The sequence below is a fragment of the Symsagittifera roscoffensis genome, chromosome 6 (genome assembly GCF_963678635.1).
Source record: "Symsagittifera roscoffensis chromosome 6, txSymRosc1.1, whole genome shotgun sequence".
NCBI classification, from domain to species: Eukaryota; Metazoa; Xenacoelomorpha; order Acoela; family Convolutidae; genus Symsagittifera; species Symsagittifera roscoffensis.
Genome location: NC_087067.1, coordinates 42,305,359 through 42,322,532, shown reverse-complemented (window position 1 = coordinate 42,322,532; position 17,174 = coordinate 42,305,359). Strand labels below are relative to the sequence as shown.

General features: G+C 32.6%; 2 protein-coding genes across 2 annotated transcripts in view; one reads left to right on the top strand and one right to left on the bottom strand.

Moving 5' to 3' along the window:
• Nucleotides 1-17,174, top strand: part of LOC134847563 (uncharacterized) — a 326,408-nt gene that overhangs the window by 238,270 nt on the left and 70,964 nt on the right. The window lies entirely within an intron of this gene.
• LOC134848755 (casein kinase I-like) lies at nucleotides 1,124-4,007 on the bottom strand. Its single transcript, XM_063866267.1, has 5 exons — nucleotides 4,002-4,007; nucleotides 3,269-3,472; nucleotides 2,897-2,948; nucleotides 2,246-2,300; nucleotides 1,124-1,209 (listed from the first exon to the last, which is right to left on the bottom strand). Exons 1-4 carry the CDS (start codon nucleotides 4,005-4,007, stop codon nucleotides 2,296-2,298), a joined length of 267 nt encoding a protein of 88 aa, XP_063722337.1. The 3' UTR covers nucleotides 1,124-1,209; nucleotides 2,246-2,295.

The following is a 17,174-nucleotide window of genomic DNA, read 5'->3' as shown; positions in this document are numbered from 1 at the left end:
CGAAAAAACCACCACTTTTCATTGAAAATTGGGCCATTTTAATAAGGTAATAGAATTATGCCCCAAAATAAGTCAATGAAAGACGGCAGTTAAGTTACTCAGTAGTCCTGACAATAAATCTGACAAAAAAGTAGGTAAGCTTCTTGTTTGCTTTCGATTGAAGCCGATGACTTCAAGCCCTGCTATGTTAATATTTCGGGGGAGAAGATTCGAGTTTCAGATATCATTCAACGCATCTTTTGTTTTTAATCTAGAAATCTACAACTTTTATCTACCAATTAAAGTGACAGGAATTTAATTGAAGATTTATAATGAGCACTGGTTTTAAAGCTCAACCGCCCAACAACTCGTAGACAAGAAAGATGTTGATTAATCGATATTTGATTTTTCCTACCCCCCAGTAAAGTATCAGGAATTTTACTAGTAAAGTTACCGTTCGCATTGTCAGATTGTTACAAAAATTGGCGCGCAGACTAGGCCATGACCAACAGTTAGGCCTGATAATTAAACTTGATAAAACCCCACCAAAAAAACTGATGCTTATCTGAGGTTGGGGGGGGGGGGGGGGTTTCGGAAAAAAAGTGTCGACATTTTTTTGTATAATTATTAGGAAATTTTGAGCTGTTGACCAGAACTTTGAATCAATTGGCAAAAATTAAGCCGAGCAGAACAAGCTTTTTTTATCACATCAACTTGAATTTGAAATACTCAATTTCAAAGGCCACAAAAGCTTGTTCTACTCCCTTCAATTGAGAAAGAAGATACTGTTCGTGTAACTTTCGCCAAACAATGGTGAAACACTTAATGATGTCATTTAATGGGCGCTGTCTTCCTAAGTATGTTTCTGATTTTCAACCGTTTTTTGTCTAGTCATCACGAAAATGAGGATGCCGATATGTGAAATTGGCAGACGATTAATATTAGCTAGTTTTCCATCATTTTCAGCTAGAATGCTTAGTAAACTTTCTCTTCAATCTTTATGAACATACTTATGAGTGACACACCCTTAGATAAAACACTATATTTGACAGTTTGCTCGAGAAGGCAGAAAGAAGTGGACTTAAAGTGAGTTTCTTTGTGGGTTAGGGCTAGAACAGCGTTTTCTGTTCTGTTCTTTTTAGTTGTGCTGTATTGAGACGAGTGCTTGTTTCTTTCGGTGTTCTTTCATACTGAATTTCCTCATTTGAGAGCACCATTCAGTCTGTATATCTAAAACATGGCCAACAGACATTTAGAAAAGAACAAGGAAACCAAAAAATGATAGAACATTTCAAAACGTTTTTCAACATTCGAATATCATAAAATCAAAATTGAGCGTGATATAAATTTTCCTGCGTGACTTTCCTGAATTAAATCATTAATACCCATTTCTTTTTTTCTGCACTTTAACACCAAAAACAGATATTTTGAGGAAAAAATGTCCAAACATTGCCAACTGACAGATGGAGAAGTGTTGAACGCAAGGAAACAGAAAAAAACAGTCTTGTTTTTTGAAAATCTCTCAAGTTTCGAAGAAAAAATGGATGGACTTAAGCACTTCAAATTTCTAGAACAATTCGTGATTGAAAAATTTTTCATAAAAGTAACCCTATTTAAGAAAACTGGATCAATAAGTAGCAATTTTTTTTTCGCTGGCAAATGTGAATATTAATTTCCACTTTCGAAACTAGAAGTCGATCACGTTTTTCGTGACCTTTACATTTTTGCTGTTCGCTAGAGGATTTTGACTTCCTTTTAAAAATGGAAATGCACTGAGGTTAAAAAAATTACAAATAAAAAAAAATCAAAGTAAGCGTGAACAAAAATTTTAAGACCTTTTCGTGAAAAAACAAACAATCAAAATCACCAAGACTTATATAAGAGTCTTCATTACATTTAATACTCTTAAAAAGAGGGTTTCGAAGGGGGTTCCAGCATTGAGAAGCTGCTTTTACGCGAGATAAAAAGGCCAGCACAGCTTGATTCGGCATGTTAGAACCTCTAAAATGCAAGAGGCCCAACTTCAATAAAGTTTCAAACATCATTGAATTGAGTTTTAGCCGTTACAAACTAAGGACAATGCAGGTCTTCTAGATTGTTTTTAGAGTTAAATAAATTCTAGAAAAACTGCAATAATTACTGATTTTAGACTAATATTGATCGGACTCTTTTCAGCAAATTTTAGAAAACAAAACAATCAGCTATACTCACTGTTTAGAACACTTTTCAGCAAATTTTGGAAAACAAAACAATCAGCTATACTCACTGTTTAAAAACATTAACTAATAAATCTGGAGGAACTGAGGTGACGATAACTCAATCTGAAACAAACACAAACACCAGCGTAACTTCTTTACTCTTCACTGGCCCATTATTAAACACTACTTTCATGTAACATTATAAATTTCCATAGACTTGCTTCATTTTACCACCATAATTTTCAGTTCTATTTTCATTTCCTGGTATAGATACACATACATTCCAATAACACATGTCAAGGTTCCTTTGTTTGACTAACTTCTGATTGCAAAATGACTTTTAGAGTTTTTGTCTTCTCTTGAACTCCAGGCTCAAATGCAAATATGTTACCATAGCAACTTCATTTTTGCGTCATTTGTTCACAAAATAATAAATATGTTCTCGAATAATTATAGCTTCAAAGTTTTGAATATTCTGACGCCGCAAGAAACATGTTTTCGTTCCTCAGTAGCAAACTCGATTAAGCAACTACAAAATTAAAAGCACAATACGTTGCTTTCATACCATTCACAGATATTTAAACGCTTCAGACGGTATTCAGATTATGCAATGATTGGTTTCAAACCATGTTTTAAGTCAGTGGCGTGTTGTTATGGTATATATGAACAGAGATGGTAACGACAACTAATCGATTGTAAAGCGGTCAATTTTTACTTACTTCTTTGGTCTGAATGAGCAGCTTTTGCTCCGTTGTTTGAGCTGGCAATAGCCTAAAATAATACGGCATTTGGAACATTCGGAACAGTCCTTTTCAATCACTTTCCACATCAGATTTAAAAGAGATGGTAGTTCGGACTGGAAAGACTCGACCCGTAATTAAAAAGTTTAAAATCTAATAACATTTATGACTTATGATGTTCATAAGGTGTCGAAACCTGTATGAAAGTAGAATTAAATGGCATTGTGTTTTTAGTCTGTTGCTCATAAATTGAGCATACCTGGATCTCTAAATTGAGCATACCTGGCTCTCTAAATTGAGCACAATTAGATCTCTAAATTGAGCAGACCTGGATCTCTAAATTGGGCATACCTGGGAACTCTGCGTGGGAACTGGCTCTTGTCCACCTGACCTCTGCTGTCGGAGCATGGTCCAGTCGAACATGTAGTCGTACTGGTGGTTGAGGGTTCGGAACAGGATGCGGAACAGCTGTCTCAAGTACATGTAGTCTGGGGCCTCTTCGAAGCGAAGGTGCTTGCAGTAGTTCAAGAACATGCCGAACTCCGCCGGAAATCCCTACATCACAGACGAAACTTATGAATATCAAAATAAATTAACCTAAAAAAATTTAACCAAAATAATCAAAACAAAATCTGAATTTTGAGTTCATATTTATTTTGCTCAGCTCAAGGCGAAGCCCTGAATGTTCCTACTGCCCTTCAACGTCTTTAAAACAGATTTTGGAAACAACAACTGGGAAATAATAAATTTTCAAAATAAAGATTATGCCAAGTACAAAAGGATGATCTTTGCGTCTAGTAACGTATTCAAAACCAAAAGTATCTTGCTGTAATTCAATTTGGACATTTCTTGAGCGCATTAAAAACAGTGCTGATTTAAACTTTTCGGGCAAAACGCATCAAACTTAGAAATTTAAAACTCTTTTTTTTTCAAACTGAGTTGTCTTTAGGTGCAAAATGATTAAACCGAGAATTGCTTAGGACTTCAGCAGAATTAAAATGGTGCAATATGTTTTGTTTTGCAAATCTCAGGCCCAAAATTTTACCTTAAAAAGGGATCATTTTTGGCTGTTTTAGTCAATCACTGACATAATTATATGAAACAGCCCGTTTTGTAGCCCAAAAAGAATTGTAGAAAAGTATATTCGCCAAAACATTGTGTTAATTATTTATTTTTGTTTGATACACAAAAAGAAAATTGATTTTTACTACATAAAACACCAATTCTACATTCAAAAACGATTTTTAAAAGTTTCGCGCAATTTGTTTTAGAGAATACACCCCTCTTAAATTTTTTTTGGCTACGTAAAAATCTCACTTTGATTTAATTATGTCAATGATAAGTAGTTATGGTGCAGTTTTCGTTTGACTAAAAATCCAAAAAAGATCCCTTTTGGATTAAAATTTTGGGCCAAAAACAATCCCTTTTGAATTGAATTGCCAAAAACAAGTTGCACCATATTAATTCTGTTGAAATTGTAAACAATTTTCTTTTGCATCAATTTTCACTTCAATTCAACCCAAAAAACAAATACACGAAGCCAAGGCCAGTAGAATTACAAATTGCCAAAAAAAAACTACAAGTAAAATGCTACCACAAAATCTCTAAAATGTGGCAACTAAGCTCGACAAAAATATTAAACAGACTAATAATAAGCCATTTTTAAACGGAATATTTACCGTGTAATAAAAACAGGTCGTACTCAGTTTCAAACCCACGAGGTTTGCTATTCCAGATGTTTTCATTCACTCCAGATTATGTGTGCCCCATACGCTTACTAGGGCAATTAAGATTCGATGAACGTAGGTCGGACTCTTATATAGTAATAAGTAAAAGCTTATTATGTTTCAGACTTTCCTGTATAATTATTAGGAAATTTTGAGCTGTTGACCAGAATTTTAAATCAATTGGTAAAAATTAAGCAGAGCAGAACAAGCTTTTTTTATCATGTCAACTTGAATTTGAAATACTCAATTTCAAAGACCACAAAAGCTTGTTCAACTCCCTTCAATTGAGAAAGAAGATACTCTTTGTGTAACTTTCGCCAAACAATGTTGAAATACTTAATGATGTCATTTAATGGGCGCTGTCTTCCTAAGTATGTTTCTGATTTTCAGCCGTTTTTCGTCTAGTCATCACGCAAATGAAGATGCCGATATGTGAAATTGGCAGACGATTAGTATTAGCTAGTTTACCATCATTTTCAGCTAGAATGCTTGGTAAACTTTCTCTTCAATCTTTATGAACATACTTATGAGTGACACCCCCTTAGATAAAACACTATATTTGACAGCTTGCTCTAGAGGGTAGAAAGAAGTGGACTTAAAGTGAGTTTCTTTGTGGGTTAGGGCTAGAACAGGGTTTTCTGTTCTGTTCTTTTTAGTTGTGCTGTATTGAGAAGAGTGCTTCTTTCTTTCGGTGTTCTTTCATACTGAATTTCTTCATTTGAGAGAACCATTCAGTCTGTATATCTAAAACATAGCCAACAGACAGTTGGAAAAGAACAAGGAAACCAAAAAATGATAGAACATTTTAAAACGTTTTTCAACATTCTAAATTCATAAAATCAAATTTGAGCATGATATAAATTTTCCTGCGTGACTTTCCTGAAAAAAGTCATCAATACCCATTTCTTTTTTTTGCACTTTAACACCAAAAACAGATATTTTGAGGAAAAAATGTCCAAACATTGCCAACTGACAGTTGGAGAAGTGTTGAACGCAAGGAAACAGAAAAAAACAGTCTTGTTTTTTAAAAATTTCTCAACTTTCGAAGAAAAAATGAATGGATTTAAGTACTTCGAATTTCTAGAACAACTAATGATTGAAAAAATTTTCATAAAGTAACCCTATTTGAGAAAACTGGATCAATAAGTAGAAGTTTTATTTCGCTGGCAAATGTGAAAATTAATTTCCACTTTCGAAACTAGAAGTCGATCACGTTTTTCGCGACTTTTACACTTTTGATGTTCGCTAATGATTTTGCCTTCCTTTTAACAATGGAAATGCACTGAATTTAAGAAAATTACAAATAAAAAAAATCAAAATAAGCGTGAACAAAAATTTCAAGACCTTTTCGTGAAAAAACAAACTATCAAAATCACCAAGACTTATATAAGAGTCTTCATTACATTCATTACTCTTAAAAAGAGGGTTTCGAAGGGGGTTTCAGCATTGAGAATCTGCTTTTACGCGAGATAAAAAGGCCAGCACAGCTTGATTTGGCATGTTAGAACCTCTAAAATGCAAGAGGCCCAACTTCAATAAAGTTTCAAACATCATTGAATTGAGTTTTAGCCGTTACAAACTAAGGACAATGCAGGTCTTCTAGATTGTTTTTAGAGTTAAATAAATTCTAGAAAAACTGCAATAATTACTGATTTTAGACTAATATTGATCGGACTCTTTTCAGCAAATTTTAGAAAACAAAACAATCAGCTATACTCACTGTTTAGAACACTTTTCAGCAAATTTTGGAAAACAAAACAATCAGCTATACTCACTGTTTAAAAACATTAACTAATAAATCTGGAGGAACTGAGGTGACGATAACTCAATCTGAAACAAACACAAACACCAGCGTAACTTCTTTACTCTTCACTGGCCCATTATTAAACACTACTTTCATGTAACATTATAAATTTCCATAGACTTGCTTCATTTTACCACCATAATTTTCAGTTCTATTTTCATTTCCTGGTATAGATACACATACATTCCAATAACACATGTCAAGGTTCCTTTGTTTGACTAACTTCTGATTGCAAAATGACTTTTAGAGTTTTTGTCTTCTCTTGAACTCCAGGCTCAAATGCAAATATGTTACCATAGCAACTTCATTTTTGCGTCATTTGTTCACAAAATAATAAATATGTTCTCAAATAATTATAGCTTCAAAGTTTTGAATATTCTGACGCCGCAAGAAACATGTTTTTGTTCCTCAGCAGCTAACTCGATTAAGCAACTACAAAATTAAAAGCACAATACATTGCTTTCATACCATTCACAGATATTTAAACGGTTCAGACGGTATTCAGAATATGCAATGATTGGTTTCAAACTATGTTTTAAGTCAGTGGCGTGTTGTTATGGTATATATGAACAGAGATGGTAACGACAACTAATCGATTGTAAAGCGGTCAATTTTTACTTATTTCTTTGGTCTGAATGAGCAGTTTTTGCTCCGTTGTTTGAGCTGGCAATAGCCTAAAACAATACGGCATTTGGAACATTCGGAACAGTCCTTTTCAATCATTTTCCACATTAGATTTTAAAAAGATGGTAGTTCGGACTGGAAAGACTCGACCCGTAATTAAGAAGTTTAAAATCTATTAACATTTAGGCGTTCAGAAGAGACTTATGATGTTTATAAGGTGTCGAAACCTGTATGAAAGTAGAATTAATTGGCATTGTGTTTTTAGTCTGTTGCTCATAAATTGAGCATACCTGGATCTCTAAATTGAGCATACCTGGCTCTCTAAATTGAGCACAACTAGATCTCTAAATTGAGCATACCTGGATCTCTAATTTGGGCATACCTGGGAACTCTGCATGGGAACTGGCTCTTGTCTACCTGACCTCTGCTGTCGGAGCATGGTCCAGTCTAACATGTAGTCGTACTGGTTGTTGAGGGTTCGGAACAGGATGCGGAACAGCTATCTCAAGTACATGTAGTCTGGGGCCTCTTCGCCAAAGTATATTCACCAAAGCATTGTATTAATTATTTATTTTTGTTTGATACACAAAAAAAAATTGATTTTTACTACATAAAACACCAATTCTACATTCAAAAACGATTTTTAAAAGTTTCGCGCAATTTGTTTTAGAGAATACACCCCTCTTAAATTTTTTTTGGCTACGTAAAAATCTCACTTTGATTTAATTATGTCAATGATAAGTAGTTATGGTGCAGTTTTCGTTTGACTAAAAATCCAAAAAAGATCCCTTTTGGATTGAAATTTTGGGCCAAAAACAATCCCTTTTGAATTGAATTGCCAAAAACAAGTTCCACCATATTAATTCTGTTGAAATTGTAAACAATTTTCTTTTGCATCAATTTTCACTTCAATTCAACCCAAAAAACAAATACACGAAGCCAAGGCCAGTAGAATTACAAATTGCCAAAAAAAAACTACAAGTAAAATGCTACCACAAAATCTCTAAAATGTGGCAACTAAGCTCGACAAAAATATTAAACAGACTAATAATAAGCCATTTTTAAATGGAATATTTACCGTGTAATAAAAACAGGTCGTACTCAGTTTCAAACCCACGAGCTTTGCTATTCCAGATGTTTTCATTCACTCCAGATTATGTGTGCCCCATACGCTTACTAGGGCAATTAAGATTCGATGAACGTAGGTCGGACTCTTATATAGTAATAAGTAAAAGCTTATTATGTTTCAGACTTTCCTGTATAATTATTAGGAAATTTTGAGCTGTTGACCAGAATTTTAAATCAATTGGTAAAAATTAAGCAGAGCAGAACAAGCTTTTTTTTATCATGTCAACTTGAATTTGAAATACTCAATTTCAAAGACCACAAAAGCTTGTTCAACTCCCTTCAATTGAGAAAGAAGATACTCTTTGTGTAACTTTCGCCAAACAATGTTGAAACACTTAATGATGTCATTTAATGGGCGCTGTCTTCCTAAGTATGTTTCTGATTTTCAGCCGTTTTTCGTCTAGTCATCACGCAAATGAAGATGCCGATATGTGAAATTGGCAGACGATTAGTATTAGCTAGTTTACCATCATTTTCAGCTAGAATGCTTGGTAAACTTTCTCTTCAATCTTTATGAACATACTTATGAGTGACACCCCCTTAGATAAAACACTATATTTGACAGCTTGCTCTAGAGGGTAGAAAGAAGTGGACTTAAAGTGAGTTTCTTTGTGGGTTAGGGCTAGAACAGGGTTTTCTGTTCTGTTCTTTTTAGTTGTGCTGTATTGAGAAGAGTGCTTCTTTCTTTCGGTGTTCTTTCATACTGAATTTCTTCATTTGAGAGAACCATTCAGTCTGTATATCTAAAACATAGCCAACAGACAGTTGGAAAAGAACAAGGAAACCAAAAAATGATAGAACATTTTAAAACGTTTTTCATTATTCTAAATTCATAAAATCAAATTTGAGCATGATATAAATTTTCCTGCGTGACTTTCCTGAAAAAAGTCATCAATACCCATTTCTTTTTTTTTGCACTTTAACACCAAAAACAGATATTTTGAGGAAAAAATGTCCAAACATTGCCAACTGACAGTTGGAGAAGTGTTGAACGCAAGGAAACAGAAAAAAAAACAGTCTTGTTTTTTAAAAATTTCTCAACTTTCGAAGAAAAAATGAATGGATTTAAGTACTTCGAATTTCTAGAACAATTAATGATTGAAAAAATTTTCATAAAGTAACCCTATTTGAGAAAACTGGATCAATAAGTAGAAGTTTTATTTCGCTGGCAAATGTGAAAATTAATTTCCACTTTCGAAACTAGAAGTCGATCACGTTTTTCGTGACCTTTACACTTTTGATGTTCGCTAATTGCAAAATGACCTTTAGAGTTTTTGTCTTCTCTTGAAGTCTTTAGAGAATACACCCCTCTTAAATTTTGTTTGACTACGTAAAAATCTCATTTTGATTTAATTATGTCAATGATAAGTAGTTATGGTGCAGCTTTCGATTGACTAAAAATCCAAAAAAGATCCCTTTTTTGGATTAAAATTTTGGGCACGAATTGCCAAAAACAAGTTGCACCATATTAATTCTGTTGAAATTGTAAACAATTTGTTTTGCATCATCTTTCACGTCAATTCAACCCAATTTGGAAAAAAAGCATTTTAAATTTCAATTATATTGCATTGTATTCCAGCACTGTAGGCGCCTACGCGTTAATAGCACGAAATATTTCGCGTGTTAATTGTGGCAACTTAACTGACAAAACTTCAGCAGACAATAAAAATTCAGTTCATTTTTAACCGAAAAAAAATTTCAAACAGAAAAAAGGCCCGGCCGAGAGAAGAACTCCAGACTTTAGGATGTAAAAGCGACGGCATTACCCCCTAGGCCGATTGGAAAGGACCCTTAGAGACAAAAGGGTCAAATATTGAAAACACAGAGTCAAAGCGATACCACAAAACTAGCATTGCAATCTAGGAGACAGGAAAGAAAAAGAGACCTTCAAACCAAAAAAAGTCACTAATTCCAAGGAAACTAAGCAAAGAAAGAAGAAAAAACAAATACACGAAGCCAAGGCCAGTAGAATTACAAATTGCCAAAAAAGTGAAAACAAAAAAAAACTACAAGTAAAATGCTACCACAAAATCTCTAAGATGTGGCAACTAAGCTCGACAAAAATAATAAACAGACTAATAATAAGCCATTTTAAACGGAATATTTACCGTGTAATAAAAACAGGTCGTACTCAGTTTCAAACCCACGAGCTTTGCTATTCTAGATGTTTTCATTCACTCCAGATTATGTGTGCCCCATACGCTTAGAAACTCGAATTCAATATGAACCAAGATACCAAGTTATTCATGTGATTGATTATGTTAAGCAAGTTGTTAACCCAAAAAATCTATATTCCAATTTGAAAAAACTTGCTAATCGCAAGGGCAATTAAGATTCGATGAACGTAGGTCAGACTCTTATATATGTCACGATGATTTTTTTTCAGGAAAAATTTTAAAAGTTGTTCAGGCTCAATTGTACTTTTTCGCGGTTTGATTTTTTTTAAGTTCAATTCATTTCCTTTGTTAAAAGGAAAGCAAACTACACTGTTGAACAGAAAAATTGAAAAAATTACAAAAACGTGATTTACTTCCAATTTCGAAATTGGATTTTAGGTTTCAGATTTTTCAGCGGAACGAAAAATGTATCCCTTGATGACGAAAAGTGTGATCGAATTTGAGTACCAAAAGACCATTTTTTTTGTTTGCTTGCGATCATTGATTTTGTTTCCAACTGTATGTTGGCTATGTCTTTAATTGATTTAGTCAACTTTTTTGAAGCGCACATTTTGAGAGGCTGATTTTCCTTGCGTGGAGCTAGCGACTTGCAACCGGGTACTAAAAATTTTAAGTACAGAAGTCTGCTAAAAAGATGGCTAAAGATGATTAGTTTAAGATGATTATTTAACAGTGGTAGTTTTTTAGCAACTAAATACGTTTTTTTCTGCATACAGTTGTTATACTATAGCTGATTGCGCCAATTTTTATCGAAGTGAAATGATTACTTTGCCGGCTTGTAGGTTTTTGTTCACAGTTGTCATGTTATCTTCAGGGTGTTTTTGAATAAGTTTTTCCTACTATTTCCACCATTCATTTTTACGCTTGCGAAAGCAAGTGTTTTGTAATCGGGAGTTAGTTTTTCTGCTAATTTTCCTGCAATTCTAAAATGAATCGAATTTTAACAGGCTCCTTCTTCTCACTTGGTCTAGAAGTACCACAGCTGCCTCTGATAGTAAGAGTACCGTGAAAAATTAGGAATAGTGAATTGGCGGTCTTTCATTGTGCTTGAAATTAATTCTTATTTACTATCTACAAGTATAGTTGATCTAATGTAATATTTGAATTTAATATCCCCAAATTTGTATAATTTCTTTTTTTTGTTATCTTGCACTTCTTTTCGATCGGTCTAGCAACTTATTTGTTAGTTTTTTAAATTTTTTCAATTTTTAAACCTAATTTAGGTCACAATTTCAAGTTAGTTTGGTGTAAAAATTCAAATTTTTTCTTTGTTTAAATTTATTTTATGATACTTTTTCTTGTGACATTCTTGATTGTTTTGCATTTAATGGGCAACTTCTCACGTATTGTCAGCTTAATGTTCGCTAAAAAAAAACAGTAAGAGCTCCTAAACGCGGGTAGTTGTGTTCTTCGACTGTTTTTTTTTTTGAAATCAATTGTTTTTATTTTTTTCCAAATTTTGTCAATTTTTTCTTCTAATTTCGGTTTCGAATTATTTATTTGCGTTTAATTTTACATTTGCTAATTTAAAATACCCAGCATAAATACCAAAGCTTCGTTTATCCTCTGTGTGATATAGGTGTATATGCATTTGCATAGTTTTGTTGGTTTTTAAACACCAAAAACTTCAATAAAAACAGAAATAATTGAAAAAATCGTAAATTTTTTTTGGCTAATTGGACATGGTCTGTTTAAATTTCAGTTGTTTCTCGATTTTTTATCTTGAAACTTGACATCTTCCTTTGCGAGAAATAAGCGTCTTCATTGTAAAATGCTTCAGGGTGATGGCGTATCGAATTGCTTTAAATTTTGTTCAAAAACTTCTTCAGTTTTTTTAAATTTAATAGTTAAAGTAGTAAAAATTGTGTTATTTTTGATTTGATTTTCACGACTATATTTTGTAGTTTCCTTTTTCCCCATTAACGAGCATTTTTTTCGAAAACAAAGTTTCTTAGTTTTGTGTGTTTTCCAGAGATTTGTCGAAGTCTGTTGTGTGGTTACTATTTGAATATATTTGCAAAATTGTTTTTGAAATTTTTTTTCAAACCTATTGTTACACATTCAGACTTGTTCCCAAGTTTTCCAGATGGGCTGGCAACTATTTTGGTTCTTACAATGGGCCACGGTTTTATAAACAAAATGTATGAACAGAATGTTTTGTCTCGGTATGTCTTAAAAAGCCAAAACAGTTCACTATTCAGCTCCTAAGAACAGCTGCACTTCGCAAACACAAGCAAGAAAACAAAAGAGTGCCCTTAACAGAAAATGTAAGTTTTGGAAAATGATAAAGATACGCCTTAAAATTAAATTTTTGCTAGGTGCCGGGATCAATTTTCAAGCCAGTAGATTAGAGTCGGAGGTCCTCGCCTCTGTTCCAAGGTGACTTATCAATACGCAAACACCAGCCCTCAAAAGGCCGAGAAAGTATGCTATTTATTTGAAAATGTAATTGTTGCAAAATTTTCCCCAAATGAGCATTTTTTCTTTGCGTGTTGGGATGAAAAAAAGTGAAATTCGTAATATATCATTACGCTCGCTAGCTTGCCTGTCGAATCAAGAAGGCTATTAATTTGCCAATGTCAAAACATAGTCAACAGACAAGTTGAAAAGAATCAAAGAACGCAAAAAAACTGTCAATCATAAACTGTTCTTGATTTTCAAACAGCTTTGAGCACAAGTCATGATTTTTGTTCTGTTTTTTTTTGCGTTCTTTGATTTTTTTTTCAACTTATCTGTTGACTATGTTTTGACATTGGCAAATTAATAGCATTCTTGATTCGACAGGCGAGCTAGCGAGCGTAATAATATATTACGAATTTCACTTTTTTTCATCCCAACACGCAAAGAAAAAATGCTCATTTGGGGAAATTTTTGCAGCAATTACATTTTCAAATAATTAGCATACTTTCTCGGCCTTTTGAGGGATGGTGTTTGCGGACTTGTGCTTAAAGCTGTTTGAAAATCAAGAACAGTTTATGATTGACAATAATTTGTTAAAATTAACCCAATTTGAAACTCCACTGAAAACTCGATACTAGAAGTTGATCACGTTTTTCGACATGTTTACACTTTAGCTCTTTGATAGTGTAGTTTGACTTCTTTTAAATAAAGCAAATGAACTGAACTTAAGAAATCAAAAACCAAATTGCAAAAAATCAAAATTTAGCGCGAACAAACTATCAGTCTTTTTCCTGAGGAAAATTCATTATGATCTCTATAAGAGCCACATTCTTGCGTTCATTGGCTCATAAAAGGCTACATAAAACCAAAAAACTTGGTTTTGCTGTTAATTACCGTAAATAAAATTGAAAAACTAACTGCATGTTTCAATTGCTTCGATACACGCTAGAGAAATTGACCTTAAACTGAATAATTGACACTGCTAGCTAACAAATTGATAACTTCATTTAGGTCAAGCAATTTTAACCATGGTCACAACTTATTTGTCTTGTGTAACGTAAACATTCCATCCGGAAAAGCGTTCTGAGCAGCATGAAAAAAATCAGAAAAAAAAGAGACCGGAAAATTTTTGACAAATATTATGCTGTATTACTTGATTTCTCCAGTATAGTTGAAAATGAAGAAAAACTGTTATAAAAAATTGCATTTTTTGTCTTCGAACCTATATTTTAAACTTCAATCGAAAAATATTCTACCCGAACATGCGTTTTTCAAAACAGTTTTCAAAAATGGGAGAGGAAATGAACTAACTGAAAAACACTAGAATTTTCCGCAAACAATACTTTCAATCAGTTGGAAAGAGTCAGTGAATGCAAAAAATAGAAAAACTCTGACTTGTTTTTTTTGGAAAAACTTCAGATTACAAAATGCACAAATAAAATTTGTTTTTAGGGTCTCTGAGCTTCAACAATAATTTATTTCTGAGTTTTTTTGACAAAATTAACCCAGTTTTAGTAAACAGGATCAATTCGCTAGAGTATCTTTTCGCTGGAAAATCTGAAAATCAAAATACAATTTCGATATTAGAAGACGACTACCGTTTTTGTAACCTTTGCACTTTTAACAAAGCAAATGAACTTCACATAAAAATATAAAAATTCAACCAGCGAAAAACTAAATTTCAGCGTTAACTAACATTCAGTCTCTTTCCGTAAAAAAATTAAATGCGAGCTTTTTAAGAGCTTTCACTGCATTCATTGGTTTTTAAAAACCAACTTGAACCAAAATACTGGTTTTGCTACTGCAAAGACCGCAAAAGAAATGAAACACTTTTACCCAAAGTTTAAATTGTCTTGATGCAACGCTAACAATTGACTTAAAACTGAAATGTGAGCAATTTTGACAAATTGATAATTTTACTGGTTGATAATCTAAAATTTTTTCATCTGAAGTAATATTTTCAAAGGCCTAATAAGTCAATTTCTTTCAAGCTCATTTTGGTCAACGATTTCAAACATGGTCAAAAACTGTTGATTTTCCACGTGGAACATAACAACTTCATCCTGAAAAGCTTTCATGAGAAAAACCGAAAAGTTTTTTTCTAAAAAATTGGCTGTATTACTTGATTTTTCCATTCTAGTCGAATTTGAAGAAAAAAAGTTATTAGAATTGGCCTAATTTGTCTTCAAATCATCATTTTAAGCTTTAATCAAAATTTTTTTTTACCCCAAACAAGCGTTGTTCAAAACAGGAATGAAGAAACGTCGAAATAAGGAAGGCAATAAGTAAAAACATGAGAAAAACTGATTTGTTTGTTATAAAAACTAACAAGCCTGTCTCGAATAATCAATCGGCTAGCTAAAAATTTTTTGGCATTCTTCAAACTCAGCAATAAACTTTGAATTAAGCCATGTTGTAATCTGGTTTGAAAATTTCTTATGCAAGCTATTTAACCGACGAAACTTTGAAATACTTTGAGTAATTTGATAGACCAAATCGATTCGCGAGAACGTTTTCTAAGCAAGCTATTCAAGCCTTGATTTTTCAAAAAGTTTCGAGTTATTTCTCGAAACAAATCGAATGGCAAAATCAAGTTTTTCTATTTAAGCCATTCAAGCCATGAACCTTTAAACTCTTTCAAGTTGTTTTTTAAACCGAATCTTTTTACGAAAATTTAGGGCTTACTCAGCAAGCTATTTCAGCTATGAAAATTTATTTCAGATAAAAGAGGTTTGCCAAGTATTTCAACTTTTTTTAACTTGAAAAACTTGTTAAGTTATTCTAACTTTTTAAGTTTTCTAACTTGTTAAGTTAGTTCATGAAAGTATTCGGATGAAAACGCTGAATTATTTTTCTTCAAGGTATTCACTCGTTCAAAGAGCTTATTACTTTGCAAAAAAAATCAAGTTTTTATTATACAAGCTATCAAATAATTCAAGCTGTATCTTCAACCAAATTGGTTTGCGAAACGTTAAACGTTTTTAAACAAGCTATTCAATTTATTTATAGACAGAGTGATCAAGTTTAAGTTTTTCTTTAGCAAACTATTCAAGCTTTTAAATAATTTAAGTTGTTTCATCAACAGGATTGGACTGCAAAACGTTAAACTTTTTTAAACAAGCGATTCAAGTTATTTCATAGACAGAGTGAACAAATTCAACTTTTTTTAGCAAGCAATTTAGGCTATGAAACTTTGTTTGAAAAGCTTGCTAAAAAACTGGAACATTTTGCGAGTGATTCGGTCGATGAAAAAATTTCAAAGTTCTATAGCTTAAGTAGCTTGCTTAGAAAAAATTAAATTTGTTCTCTCTGTCTATGAAACAACTTGAATAGCTTGTTTTGAAAAGTTTAATGCTTCACAGACCAATTTGGTTGATGAAACATTTTGAATTATTTGATAGCTTGAAGGACAATTGGTCCACATAAAAAGTTGAACGTTTTTTAAGCAGCTATGAAACTTTGAAATATTTTAAGTTATTTCAGACTCAATCAGTTCGCTAAAAAAAGTTTTCTTAAGCAAACTATTCTAGCCTTAAATCTTTAAAACGAAGCGAATCAAAACGCGGAAAGCTTAAGTTTTTCTACGGAACCCGTTTAAGCAATGAAACTTTGAAACACTTCAATTGTTTCTTAAAACGCAAAATATTCAAGCTTTTCTACGCAAGCTATTTAAGCTATAAAACTTCAAAATTAATAGCAAATGACAAATCGTAGCAAATGGCAAACAGTTTTTCTGTTGAAGTCATAGAAGTTATACAAATTTAAAAATTTGTTAAGCTAATGTATAGATTTAAGTAAATTGCAAAAAAAAAAACAAGTTTTGCTTTTCAAGCTTTTAGCAAGAAGCTGAAACAATTCAACTTATTTCATAGAATAAATCGGTTTTCGTAAAATTCAATTTTTTCTAGGCAAGCTATTCAAGCTATGAATTTCTGTAACGAAGTGAATGGGATGGCGAAAAATTTCAGTTTTTCTAATGAAGCCATTTAAGCGATGAAACTCTTAAGCAATTCAAATTATTTAATAGATTGAATCGATCCGTGAAAAACCGAATTTCTCTTAAGCAGCCTATTCAACCTAATAAACTTTGAAAAAACTCAAGTTATTTCATACAGCGAATTGGTTGAGGAACAGTTTTTTTTAATGAGCACTTTAGTCTTAAGTAAGTTGCCTTAAAACACATGTTCTCAGGCGGCAAATTATCAATCTTTACAGTATACCCTGAAACACAGTTGATTAAAACTTGTTTAAGCAGCCGGAAATTTGAATCTTCAAGTGATCTCAAAATGATTCATTGGTCCACATAAAAAATTGAACGTTTTTTAAGCAGCTATGAAACTTTGAAATATTTTAAGTTATTTCAGACTCTTAATTGCTTAAAACTTGAAAATTTCTCA